The 14,242-nt window shown below is 39.0% G+C and overlaps 1 protein-coding gene across 1 annotated transcript in view; it reads right to left on the bottom strand.

Moving 5' to 3' along the window:
- LOC100037180 (uncharacterized) overlaps positions 1-12,931 on the bottom strand; it is a 44,196-nt gene extending 31,265 nt beyond the window's left edge. The window contains 6 exon segments of the mRNA NM_001097874.1: positions 2,222-2,315; positions 2,485-2,674; positions 3,908-4,027; positions 8,020-8,141; positions 8,223-8,395; positions 12,734-12,931. Of these exon segments, the coding sequence (NP_001091343.1) occupies positions 2,222-2,315; positions 2,485-2,674; positions 3,908-4,027; positions 8,020-8,141; positions 8,223-8,395; positions 12,734-12,930 (896 nt within the window). The 5' untranslated portion in view covers position 12,931.
- Between the last annotated feature and the right edge of the window lie 1,311 nt (positions 12,932-14,242).

Below are 14,242 nucleotides of genomic sequence, written 5' to 3'. Positions count from 1 at the left end.
ATATATATATATATATAGTGCTATAAACTCAATGTACCAGGCAGATTGGGATCACTCTTCATCACTCATAACATCATTGTATTCATTTATTTCTCACAGTCAAATGAAAGATATAGCAGGTGAGTTCCATTGTCCCCCAAATAATTCCAGTCACTTGGCCAGTACATCAATACTGAAAAAAAGGTCCCAAAAAAAGGACTTATTGACCTCACCAACAAGGAACAAAACTCTTACACACATTTTCTTATAATGGTTGAAAGTCCTTCTGGGGTTTCAATAGATGGAGCCTCGTGGTGACAGTAAACCAATGAACGAGGAAATCTGAGACTTGAAGGAAAACTGAATACTAAAAACAAATATGTCTAAAAATGATATATTTTATATACTGAATTTATTGCACGAGGCTAAAGTTTCAGCTTGTCAATAGCAGCAATGATCCAGGACTTCAAACTTGTCACAGGGGGTCACCATCTTGGAAAGTGTCTGTGACACTCACATGCTCAGTGGGCTCTGATTGGCTGTTGAGAAGCTAAGCTTAGGGCTCGTCACTAATTATCCAGCAGAAAATGAGCTTCCCTGGCTGTAATATAAGCTGATGCTACAGGTTTGCTGATTATTAAATTCTGATGCTAATTGCACTGGTTTCTGTGCTGCCATGTAGTAATTATCTGTATTAATTACTAATCAGCCTTATATTGTGACATTTCTATTCTATGTGTACTGTATATTGTGAGTGGGTCCCTAAGCTCAGTAAGTGACAGCAGCACAGAGCATGTGCAGTGAATCAGCAGAAAAGAAGATGGGGAGCTACTGGGGCATCTTTGGAGACACAGATCTTTACTGCTAAAGGGCTGTGTGTGCCTTGGCTGGTACAGAAGCACAAACCCGAATACACAATATTTCTGACCTACTTCTTTAGTTAAGCTGTAGTTCTCTTTTAAGGCGGCCATATATGGACAAATTTTCAGCTCTTTCAGTCCCAGTTGGCATCTTATCAGCCTTGTAAATATTGATAGAACAGGTTTAAATATCTCAGCGGGATGATGACTGCACAGCAGTTGATCTGGTGTTTGCCCTGATGACTTGTGCCCTGACTTGTGGCTATAAAATTGCATCAGCCCGATATTGCCCATCTCAAGTGGAACTTATAATGTATGGCCAGCTTTAGTAGTGGCTTGTCAACTTTATGATCATAACGTTGCAACTAAATGCCCTTGCATAGATACTAAATAACTAGGGGATCAGGGAATGTGCATTGACCAATCCCCTCCCTTTTGTATTTTTGTAGCTAGTTTGGCCAGTTGCAATTCCATTGTATTTGTATAGTTATAATTAGCCTTGGAGTGCTCCCACAACCCTTCTTATTGTATATTTCTGTACTTGAAAGAATTATTCTGAAGGAAGATTGGCCAAACTTCCATGTGTTTGTAGCATCCCACACTCGTCCCTTTTTATGCCTTTAACATAGGGTTGCCACCTTTCAGCCAGGTGGAGACTGGGCAGGGGGCGGGTCTGTGATGTGGAGCGAAGGGGGTGGGTCCATGACGGGGGCAGGGTATGATGTGGCGATTGGCTGATCACGTGTCAATCTTAGAGAATCCTGACCGGTTTTCTAATTTGGAAAACCGGGCAGGCAGGTTTGACTGGGGCAGTTCTTCAAATTAGCTGGCTGTCCGGGTCAAAACCCAGACAGGTGGCAACCCTACTTTAATAATAGGTGTTGGGCAGTCTCTCCTTTAAAAGATGCAAGTGGGGGAGGATTAAGCCTGAAGAACCAATGGTTTGGTCCTGGCAATCTCTCTCCTAATAAAAGCTAATGACGTAGGAGGATTCAGCCCTACAACTAGGACCAAAGTCAGGAGGAGACACCTTGTCCAAGAAGTGGCACCATGCAGAGAAGTTCCAGCCTATGAAACATATGGCTGAAGGTAAACATTTAAGCCCACCATATGGAGTTTACCTTGACATGGTATTGTGGCTTGTGAAAATATCAAACGTTTTCTCTGTGTCTAGTCGTAACCTATAGCAGCCAGTCAGGACTTTGGTTTTCTGCAGTTATGGCAAAATAATGGAAACTCACTCATGATTGGAGGATATGGGTTACAAGTTCTGGAGCAAATGTTTTGCCTAATGTGCCAATTCCCCCCATCTAATGTTTTGTAAATTCAGATTTTTATTCAAACCAATTAGAAAAAAATGTGTTTGTGAAGTCATTGCTCACCATATTAGGGTCTTGGCATCCTCAAAACCTATTGGCTGTGCTGGGATGGGTGACAGCCCTTTGATTTCTGATTCCTTGATCCTGTAGGTGAAGTCTGCAAAGGGAGAGTCACTGCTTTATTAATATGAGCATCAAGATGGGGTTCTCAGCAAGATGTAGACGACTGGAAAGAGGGGACTTGATAAATGAATCAGTTCAATAATAAAGATATGTAGTGGGAGAAGTAAGAGTTAAAAAGGGATAGAAATAAAATTGATATTTACTTTTTGCCGGATAGTACGGTGTGAGTTGGTCACCAAAATTTTCTTTGAATGAGCCACGTTCTACTCCAGAAGGAGGCATGTACCAAGAATAAGGGTAGGTTTGATTTGGATCCGACTTTCCGTCATTGATATCTTTGGGGTCAGTGTAAATAATGACTCCTATGACGCCATATTGGGCTGCATTGATTGCCTAAAGAAGATGTAACAAAATGGACTTGATCCCAATTAAGACTAAATGGATTTCTATTATCTTCAGTTATTGTCATGTAATGATATAGTTATTCAGTCTGTCCTTCCTCATTTGAGGAACCCTGGCTTGGCACTCTCAGTCTCCAGCCTTTTCCAACTGCCACCTTGCGTCTGTGCCTCTATGGGTTCTCAGAGCAGGCACAAGGGTGGGGAGGGTGCCAGATTTATACTGCTGGAAGAGGTGAAAGTACAGAACAAAAGAGGAACAATAAGGAGAACTGCTGACACACATACCAAGGTCAGGACATAACTCCAGGCAAAAAAAACAAGGAAGTAGAGCCAAACAAAGAGCAAAAGCCAAGAGGAATAAAAAAACGGATTAGGAGCCAAATCAGGCAGGAATTCAGAGACACTCGGCACAGCCAGGAACCAACAGAATGAGACTTATAATGCACAAGGCAGAGAACTGAGCTGAGATGATAGTGGCAGCCTCTGCTGAATACCTGGTGGCAGGTAATGTGCTACACCGGCTGCTTAAATGAAAGCAATTATAAGTGATAACAGAGCTTGGGTTTAACTACAGAGGTTGCGGGGGGGGGGGGACCATTGAGGCCCTAATTAATGAGCAATTTAAATATCTCTTGGCAGAATTGGTAAACTTTTTAGGGCAACATTTTAGGGCCCTTACATGAATTTGCTGTGGGGCCTAGTAATATCCAGTTATACCACTGCACACGGGGGGGGTTTTGCTGCCTTTGTTTTCCTGAATTCTGAACCCCCAATAAAAGCAGGATGAATATAAATCAATTATGACCTTTAATATTAGTCAGCCCATTGACTGACCAAGCCCCCTGGACCTGTGGAATAAAGCCCCAAGCTAATAAAAAAAAATACTCGCCTAAAGAGCATATCTGACCACATCTCTGATCCACCCTGTTACGCTCAAACATGCCCATAACCCGACAAAACTGCTCATTCCCTTTTTGTCGCCCACGAGTTGGAGTAGAAAATCTACCTGGACCCCCTACACTCATGAACATCCCAACTGTGTCCCCGTGATGATGGCATATGTCATTATTTATTTATTTTAATTCACAAAAATAGTGTGTACATTACAGAATGATTGTATATAGTGAGCGATGGTCTCTGAGCAGGAAGGTGGGTGACAGGAGGGCTCCCCCGGGGTCAGCACAGATATCACTGCCAGGGTCAAGGACGGGAATACTTTTCTCACCTTGTTAACTCTGCCTGTTCCCCCATATCGGACAATGGCGATGGTTCCCGTCAGATTGATCTTTTCAGAGAGATGCTGGAAATCACTTACTTTACCTTCGTTAGCATACACTAATTTCCCCTGAGAGACATAAAGAGACACAACAAATTGGTGTTTGAGAACAAAGAGATACAAATATTTAATAACGCTTTCATTTAGGGGGTTATTTATCAAAATCCAAATTTTTCTAATCTTTTAAATAAAAAAAATTCCGACCAAACTAAAATCCACGATTTGACCTTATTTATTATTTAAAAAGCTCGATTTAATCGGTGCGGGTAAAAACTTGATAAAATCGAGTGAAAACTCGAATAGCTTTTTCCCGAATCGCTGGATTTTTTGTGGCTTTTTTTAGGCTAGAACTCCACGACGCTGCGTTTTCATCCGACAGTCGGAAAAATGTAGTTCTTACCTGCGATTTCTCCTTACCTGTTTCTTTAGAACATCCGACACGTCACATGGGTTTTGTCGCATAGCGAGCTGTCGGATCCAGACACGTCGTGGAGTTCTAGCCTTGCTGAAAAGCCCACATTTTTAAGATTTTTGCCCAAAAACCCAGAAATGGTGGGATTTTTTAGCTAATTCCTGCACAGACCACAGAAATTTCTAAATAGGATCTTTGCCATTGATTTATACACAACCTCGGCAGGTTGAGACGGAGGATTTTTGGATTCAGGCTTATTGTTGCATCGGGCTTTAATAAATCTTGAACAATTTGAGTTTTCTTTTAAAAAACGAAAAATTTGAGTTTTGCCTCAAAGTACGATTTGAAATTCGATCGAAAACTGACATATTTGGCATTAAAAAAAAACGTTGATTTTTTTTTTGATAAATTCCGACCCTGGAAATATCTGGAATCTGACTCCTACATGACCTCAACAGGTTTTAGCTGGAGTATTTTCAATGGCAGAGGTTCCTTGAACCATATGAAGATATTAATAGCCTTCATGATGTTCTTTTTTGGAGGGTTTTGCCTAAAAACTCTATCAATTCAAGCATTTTGATTTTTTTTCCATCGACAACTCAATTCATTTGAGTGTTTGGTAGGGATGCACCGAATCCACTATTCTGGATTTGGCTGAATCCGCGAATCACAAAAGATTCGGCCGAATACCAAACTGAATCCTAATTTGCATATGCAAATTAGGGGTGGGAAGGGGAAAACTTTATTTTTCACACAATTTCCCTCCCTCCCCTAATTTGCATATCCAAATTAGGATTTGGATTTGGTTCGGCCAGGCACAAGGATTTGGCCGAATCCGAAGCCTGCTTAAAAAGGCAGAATCCTGGACGAATCGCGGACCGAATCCTGGATTTGGTGCATCCTTAGTTTTTGGGTTGTTGCTGAACCAGAGGAGTAAAAACAGAGGAAGCAGACCCAGCAGCTGCAGGGGGGGCTCAGGAGGTACAGAAGCCCATGAGGCCCTAATTCAAATACAATTTGAATAAATATTGGTAAAACAGGTCAACCTTTAGAAACGTTGGGGTCCTGAAAAGTAACTTGCTGTGGGGCCCAGTAATGTCTACTTACACTGCCCCAAACTCTCTGATTCAAGTTTTTTCCATTCAAGCTTTTTCTTAAAGGAAAACTATACCCCCAAAATGAATACTTAACCAACAGATAGTTTACATCATATTAAGTGGCATATTAAAGAATCTTACCAAACTGGAATATATATTTAAGTAAATATTGCCCTTTTACATCTCTTGCCTTGAACCCCCATTTTGTGATGGTCCCTGTGCTGCCTCAGAGATCACCTGACCAGAAATACTGCAGCTCTAACTGTAACAGGAAGAAGTGTGGAAGCAAAAGACACAACTCTGTCTGTTAATTGGCTCATGTGACCTAACATTTGTCAGAATTGTAGAAGAGACCAGCGCTCATAGCACGAAGTTTTGGACAAGGGGAGAATGACAAAAATAGTAATATAGTGTAGTACTTCTTATGATATGACACACCATTTAGTGCATAGGAAAAACTGATATCTTGTATAGGTGCCTTTAACCCTCTACTCAGCCACACTGTGCACTTTCTGCAACGCCACTTCCCAGCATGCGGTGTGTGAAGAATCAATGGTGGGGTACTTACAAACGTTTAAACGGAATAATTGCGTTATAATAATACTTCAATGGGTCGATGGTTTAACCTTTCCAGGTCCTATGGTTCTATAAAGAGGTACTCGACATAGTGTAAAACCGTAAAGAAAATATGTTATATACTGTTTACAATGCCCGTGCAATCTGCAATATATAGGAAAAACGAACAGGACACTAAAGGAAAGGATTAGAGAGCACGTTAATAATATAAAAAAAGGAAATGAAAAACATAATGTGTCCAAACATTTTAAAGATGTTCATAATATGAACCCTGCAGGATTAACATTTTGGGGTATAGAAGAGGTTCGAAACAGATGGAGAGGAGGAGATCTAGAAAAGATGACCCTACAGTGTGAGAGTAGATGGATCTATAAGTTAGAAACCTTTATACCGAAAGGATTGAATGTGGACATCAATCTAAGGGCATTTTTATAAGATTACTCTTTACAAGTTATATCTGGACTGTATATTAAATTATAGTTTGTATATATATGTAGATGCTTTGCACATTTTTGAAAAATTTTTTTTACCATTTGTTATTTTTTATTTGATATCGCTTATTTTTTATCGTTTTTTATATCATCATTTGTATGTATGTTAGATATAATTATATATGTATGTTTATTTGATGAATTGCTCCACACAATACCCCCAAATATCTGCAAAATTGATATGATAAATGCGTGTCTAAGAACGGGTTGTCATGGGAACAAACACAGGAAGCTAACCTCTAACAAGCCGTCGAGGCGTCACTATGGAGACGCACAAACAAAGAAAAACAGGAAGTGGATATGAGGTCAATTCACCATGAAGACGCACAAACAAAGGAAATAGGAAGCGGATATGAGGTCAACCCACCAGGAGGAACATCGGCATAAGAGGAGCACATGCAGTGAGATCTTTGGAAGCCCTTGAGAAAGTCGTATAAGACGAAACGCGTCGGGCAGATACGTCATCAGTAGGAGCCCAGGGAACACGAGGCGGAAAGACGCCGGCCAAATACCATCTTTACAAACCGCATGTGAGACCCAGGGAACCAGAGAGACGGTGACTTTTAACTATTTATGCGTATTTTACTAAGAACATTGTGAGTGCAATTTTAATCGTTTTGTGACCAAATAAATTTTCTTTACGGTTTTACACTATGTCGAGTACCTCTTTATAGAACCATAGGACCTGGAAAGGTTAATCCATCGACCCATTGAAGTATTATTATAACGCAATTATTCCGTTTAAACGTTTGTAAGTACCCCACCATTGATTCTTCACACACCGCATGCTGGGAAGTGGCGTTGCAGAAAGTGCACAGTGTGGATGAGTAGAGGGTTAAAGGCACCTATACAAGATATCAGTTTTTCCTATGCACTAAATGGTGTGTCATATCATAAGAAGTACTACACTATATTACTATTTTTGTCATTCTCCCCTTGTCCAAAACTTCGTGCTATGAGCGCTGGTCTCTTCTACAATTCTGACAAATATCGATTGCAAGTCTGAAGGAGAACAGACATCTCTGAAACCGGCAGAAGAAGCAAACTATTCAAGACCTTAATATATCCTTTTGTGATTTTATCATGTGACCTAACATGTTTGGTTGGTTTGTGTGTACTGTGAATCGTACAAATCCCAGGGGGCGGCCCTTATTTTTTAAAATGGCAGTTTGCTATTTATGATTACCCAATGGCACATACTACTAAAAAAGTATATTATTATGAAAATGGTTTATTTACATGAAGTAGAATTTTACATATGAGCTGTTTTATGCATTATATTTTAATAGAGACCTACATTGTTTGGGGGGTATAGTTTTCCTTTAAATCAGAATCATTCCAGTTGTGGGTTCATTCGAAATCATTCAAGGTCTAAAAAACTCTAAAATTTGCCCTTGGATAAATAACCCTCCTAAGTGATGAAATGGAAAACATCCCAGTAGACCTTCGATACAATTAGTCCCTTGATCCACTTATAACTTTTACCTTGGCTGTTCCATTTGGGGCAAATGCCAGAAAGGGTTGTAGAATATCCGGATCTTTCTGGTCTTGGGTGATTTCACTCTCTGCACGTCTCGATGTGAATGTAACACTTCCTTCAGGATTCACTATACAATGACAGTGATTAGGTGGGAATTGATTGGACCATTCAGTAGGTTATTATATCTTCCTCCTAGGGAGACACTTACCCACTCTGACATTATTAGGGATCTTCTCATCTGGGAATGACAATAACACATCATATCGCACTTCTTGGGCATCATCTAGTCCATGGTTTGTATCTCTCCAGTGAGACAAAATGACTTGTACCAACTCTTCATCAGCCGCTGTTGTTGCCACGTGGGGTTTCAGTGTCAGGCGTCTGCAGACATAAAATTAAATGTCCCTCATTAATGACCAAATGCAATATCTGCTCTCTTGTTCCTAATTACAACTGATTAACTGTTAGTATGATGTAGAGAGCGATATTCTGAGACAATTTGCAATTGGTTTTAATTTTTTATTATTTGTGGTTTTTGAGTTATTTAGCTTTTTATTCAGCAGCTCTCCAGTTTGCAATTTCAGCAATCTGGTTGCTAGGGTCCAAATTCCCCTAGCAACCATGCATTGATTTGAATAAGAGACTGGAATATGAATAGGAGAGGCCTGAATAGAAAGTAAGAAAGGAGCAATAACTACTTTTGTAGCTTTACAGAGAATTTGTTTTTTCGATGGGGTCACTGACCCCCGTTTGAAAGTTGGAGTCAGAAAAAGGTGGCAAATAAAAAAAAAAAAAAAATTTAAAAGTGGCTTAGATTTTATAACATAATAAAAATTTACTTAAAGGGAAACTGTCATGGGGAAAAAAATTTTTTTCAAAATGAATCGGTTAATAGTGCTGCTCCAGCAGAATTCTGCACTGAAATCCATTTCTCAAAAGAGCAAACAGATTTTTTTATATTCAATTTTGAAATCCGACATGGGGCTAGACATACTGTCAATTTCCCAGCTGCCCCTGGTCATGTGACTTGTGCCTGCACTTTAGGAGAGAAATGCTTTCTGGCAGGCTGCTGTTTTTCCTTCTCAATGTAACTGAATGTGTCTCAGTGAGACATGGGTTTTTACTATTGAGTGTTGTTCTTAGATCTACCAGGCAGCTGTTATCTTGTGTTAGGGAGCTGCTATCTGGTTACCTTCCCATTGTTCTTTTGTTTGGCTGCTGGGGGGGAAAAGCGAGGGGATGATATCACTCTAACTTGCAGTACAGCAGTAAAGAGTGATTGAAGATTATCAGAGCACAAGTCACATGACTGGGACAGCTGGGAAACTGACAATATGTCTAGCCCCATGTCAGATTTCAAAACTGAATATAAAAAAATCTGTTTGCTCTTTTGAGAAATGGATTTCAGTGCAGAATTCTGCTGGAGCAGCACTATTAACTGATGTGTTTTGAAAAAAAATGTTTTTTCCCATGACAGTATCCCTTTAAAAGTGAGCCACTCAAAAAAAGGGCAGGAACATTAGAAGGTACAATGAGAGATTTCATGTTGCATACAAAGATTTTATAAACTATGAAATATAATTGTTCATACAGTTCTACACACCATCATACAGATGTATGGTATATATCAACACTGCTATAAACTCAGTTCATTCCTGTCACTTGTAAAGTTCAGCAGCAGCTGAGAAAGTCCATAGTCAGTCAACCTATATCATGTGTAACTAGAAATCCCACTGAATTCCAAACCCTGCAGCCTGTTATCCAGAATGTTATCCTGTTATCCAGAATGGTCGGGACCCGGGTTGTCCAGGTAACAGGTCTTTCCGTAATTTGGATCTTCATATTTTGTCTACTAGTAAATCATGTAAACATTAAATAAACACAATAGGCTGGTTTTGCTTCCAATAAGGATTAATTATATCTTAGTTGGGATCAAGTACAAGCTACTGTTTTATTATTACACAGAAAAAGGAAATCATTTTTAAAAAATTTTATTATTTGGATAAAATGGAGTCTATGGGAGACGTCCTTCCCGTTGTTCTGAGCTTTCTGAATAACAGGTTTCTGGATGACAGATCCCATACCTGTACAAATAATTGTCTATCACCAGATTAATACCAAATAAAGCACTTGTAAAAACAACAATCCAAATATAAACCTAAAGGTCAATGAACTGCATCTCCCACACAAGTGCTTGGGTGCAAAGGCTAAAATTCTCGGATTCATAGGGTACCAGAAAGAAGTGGTTTCTATAAACTGCAAAATGTACATAGAGTTCAAATGAATTGTCACATTTATATGGGTCAGTTTTTTTTAAAAAACCTTCGAATCGAATACGATTCAAACGATACTTCGAATACGAATTTGTATACGGCCTATTCTCCTGCAGGAAAAAAACTAGAGTTTTTTAATACATTTCGGTTGGTCTTTTTTTATTCGAGTTTCGAAGTTATGGGAGTTCAAAAAAAAAAAAACTCCCATTACTTCGAAATTCGACCCTTGATAAATCTGCCCCTTAAAGTATGAACATCCAAATTACGGAAAGATTAAATTATCATGAAAACCCCAGTTCCCAAGCATTCTGGATAACAGGTCCTATACCTGAATTTTAATATTTTATATTTATTATATTAATACTTTTTTAAAAATATATATTTTTTAATTATTTCCATTTTCTCCGTGTTAATAAAATATTATTTTGTACTTGGTCCGAACTATGATATAATGAATCATTATTGGAGGCAAATTAATCCTACTGGATGTTTAAATTATTTTTAAGTAGACTTAAAGGGGACCTGTCACCTAATAAAATTATTCCAAATCCTATTTTATCACATTAGACAAGCAAAATGAACTTTAATTACACTATATAAATTATTTGAATCTTGTTTTCGGTCTGGGACTTTATAATTATAGCAAGCAGGCAGGAGTCATTTTCAAATGGGTGTCATTGACCCCATCTAAAAACAAATGCTCTGTAAGACTACAAATGTATTGTTATTGCTACTTTTTATTACTCATCTTTCTTTTCAGGCCTCTCCTATTCATATTCCAGTCTCTTATTCAAATCAATGCATGGTTGCTAGGGTAATCGGGACCCTAGCAACACGATTGCTGATATTGCAAACTGGAGAGCTGCTGAATAAAAAGCTAAATAATGAAGTGATGAAGTGACCTTGTAGTCACGAAACGCGTAGAGCCATGCACTCCCCTGCCTTGCACTTCTGGATTCTGTGATTTTAATGAGGTTAATAAAGGAAAATATTTTATACAGTTCTCTCTACATGTTGACTCTATCCAAAGAAGTTTACCGACGTGTGCGCCTTCATTATAGAGTCTGATTTATCCACGTGACCGGAGTGGAATGTTGGGAGCCTGGATAGAGCGCTCACCTAGCCCCATTACGGATCTTGTTCGTGTACAGTTCTAAGCTATTATTCTATGTAATGCAGTCAGTATTATTCTGTGTAATGCAGCCAGTATTATTCTATGTAATGCAGTCAGTATTATTCTATGTAATGCAGTCAGTATTATTCTATGTAATGCAGTCAGTATTATTCTATGTAATGCAGTCAGTATTATTCTATGTAATGCAGTCAGTATTATTCTATGTAGTGATGGGCGAATTTGCGAAATTCGCGAAACGGCGGAATATTCACGAAACGGCGCCGGCGTCTCGTTTTTGACGCCGGCGCCCGTTTTTGACGCCGGCGTCTGTTTTTCGGGGAAAAAAAAATTTGCCGCCGGCAAATTTTTACCGCGAATTTTCGCGGGCGTTTCGCGAATTTATTCGCTGGGCGAGAATCGCGCAAATTCGCCGTGAATTTGCGCCTGGCGAATAAATTCGCCCATCACTAATTCTATGTAATGCAGCCAGTATTATTCTATGTAATGCAGCCAGTATTATTCTATGTAATGCAGCCAGTATTATTCTATGTAATGCAGCCAGTATTATTCTATGTAATGCAGTCAGTATTATTCTATGTAATGCAGCCAGTATTATTCTGTGTAATGCAGCCAGTATTATTCTATGTAATGCAGCCAGTATTATTCTATGTAATGCAGTCAGTATTATTCTATGTAATGCAGCCAGTATTATTCTATGTAATGCAGCCAGTATTATTCTATGTAATGCAGCCAGTATTATTCTATGTAATGCAGTCAGTATTATTCTATATAATGCAGACAGTATTATTCTGTGTAATGCAGTCAGTATTATGCTATATAATGCAGACAGTATTACCCTACAGTGATCCCCAACCAGTGGCAACATGTTGCTCACCGACCCCTTGGATGTTGCCCTCAATGGTCTCAAAGCAGCTGCTTATTTTTGAATTGCAGGCTTTGAGGCAAGTTTTGGTGCATAAAAACCAGGTTTACAGCCAAGCAGAGTCTCCTGTAGCCAACCAGTCCACATAGAGGCTACCAATAGCCAATCACAGCCCTTATTTGGCACCCTAGGAACCTTTTTCATGCTTGTGTTGCTCCCCATCTTTCTTTTTACATTTGAATATGGCTCATAGGTAAAAATAAAGTTGGGGACCCTCTTCCTACATGAACAGATTAGGCGATTCCTATTGCCTCTCCTATTTGGTGAGACTAGATGGAGCGTAAGCTCAGTAACTGACACGGGCAACCTTCAGCTGTAGGGCTGCAAGTCAATGCCTCTTCCTCTTTGTTATCTTGCACAGTGATAAGAACGGAGCAACTCTATCTCACCGTAGGTTATCTTCAATCCTCTTGTTATCCACCTCTTTCATGAACTCTTGGATAAACTCTTCATCGACATCTCTGGAGACTTCCTTGGCCCAAATGGGTTCTGTATTCTTTGGAATAGCAAAATGACCAATTAAAAGTCCAGCAGCTAATAGGACCGCACCCCCCAGAACACCACCGACAATTTTCCACCAGTTCATCTTCACCTTCACTACTGAAACTGTAAAGAACCTTTCCTGAGTCAGCCCCGTCTTATACCACCGTAATGCAAGAAATAGCCTTGATACAGATGCCCTGTGAGATAAGATAGTGGTTTAGCCCTTCAATCGCCTAGTTAAACATTACTATGGCGAGAATTGGCAGTCACCTAGCACTTCAGGTTAATGCATGTTAATGTTTATCAGTTATTGGTTCTGAAAAAGACATTGGGTGACTAATTTACAATACTTGATGTCAGTGTGAAGCCTATTCATGTACCTGAAGTGAGGGCCACTGAGTTTCTTCTAACAAAAAAAAAACAGTAAAACACACTTTGTCATATTTTCAATAACATAGAGTGGACTGTGCTTCTCTTACTGCCTCTAATGAGAGAATAGATATAAATACAAGTATGGGTCCTGTTATCCAGAATGCTCGGGATAACAACATTCTGGATAACTGGATCTCCACACCTGAAGTCTGCTAAAAAGAAAAAAAAATATTTATACATTAATTAAACCCCATAGGATTGTTTGCCTCTTTTAATGATTAATTATAACTTGGTTTGGATCAAGTACAAGTTACTGTTTTAATATTAGCAGTTAAAATAGAGTTAAAAGGTTGAACTTGATGGACATGTGTCTTTTTTCAACCTAACTTACTATGTTACTATGTATTACAGAGAAGAAGACACTCATTTTTAAAAAATGTAATTATTTGATGAAATTGGAGTCTATGGGAAATGGCCTTCTTGTAATTTTGAGCTTTTTGGATAATGGGTTTCTGGATAATGGATCCCTTACCTGTACATCAAGCCCCATTGTTGTGTGATAGCTGGTATCTTGTGCCCAGTTAAGGCTCATGGGGTGTTGTGGTTGGACCTATGGGGGTAATGTTTCATGGTAGTGAATTTATGTCTAGGCCAAGAAGCATAAACTTGAGCCTCATTTAGGGGCATATTTATCAAGGGTCGAATTTTGAATTGAAAAAACTTCGAAATTCAAAAAGACCAACTGAAATTAAGTCGAAGGGTTTTTTTTGGTTGAATAGGTCTGTTTTCGATCGAATAGGTCAGTATTCCGCCAAATTCGAATCGTACTTTTACAAATTCGAAATCAAAGGAATAGCGCATTTGATCAAATTAGATTCAATGTTTTTCCCAAAAACAACTTTTCATAGCCCACCAATTGACTCCAAATGTGTTCCAGGAGGTCCCCCATAGGCTAAAACAGCAATTCGGCAGGTTTTAGATGGCGAATGGTCAAAGTCGAATTTTTAAAGAGACATGATAAATTTCGATATTGGAATTTTTTA

This window comes from Xenopus laevis, chromosome 5L (genome assembly GCF_017654675.1).
Source record: "Xenopus laevis strain J_2021 chromosome 5L, Xenopus_laevis_v10.1, whole genome shotgun sequence".
Classification (NCBI taxonomy): Eukaryota; Metazoa; Chordata; class Amphibia; order Anura; family Pipidae; genus Xenopus; species Xenopus laevis.
The sequence above is the reverse complement of the archived record's forward strand: the minus strand, read 5'-3'. Positions and strand labels throughout refer to the sequence as shown.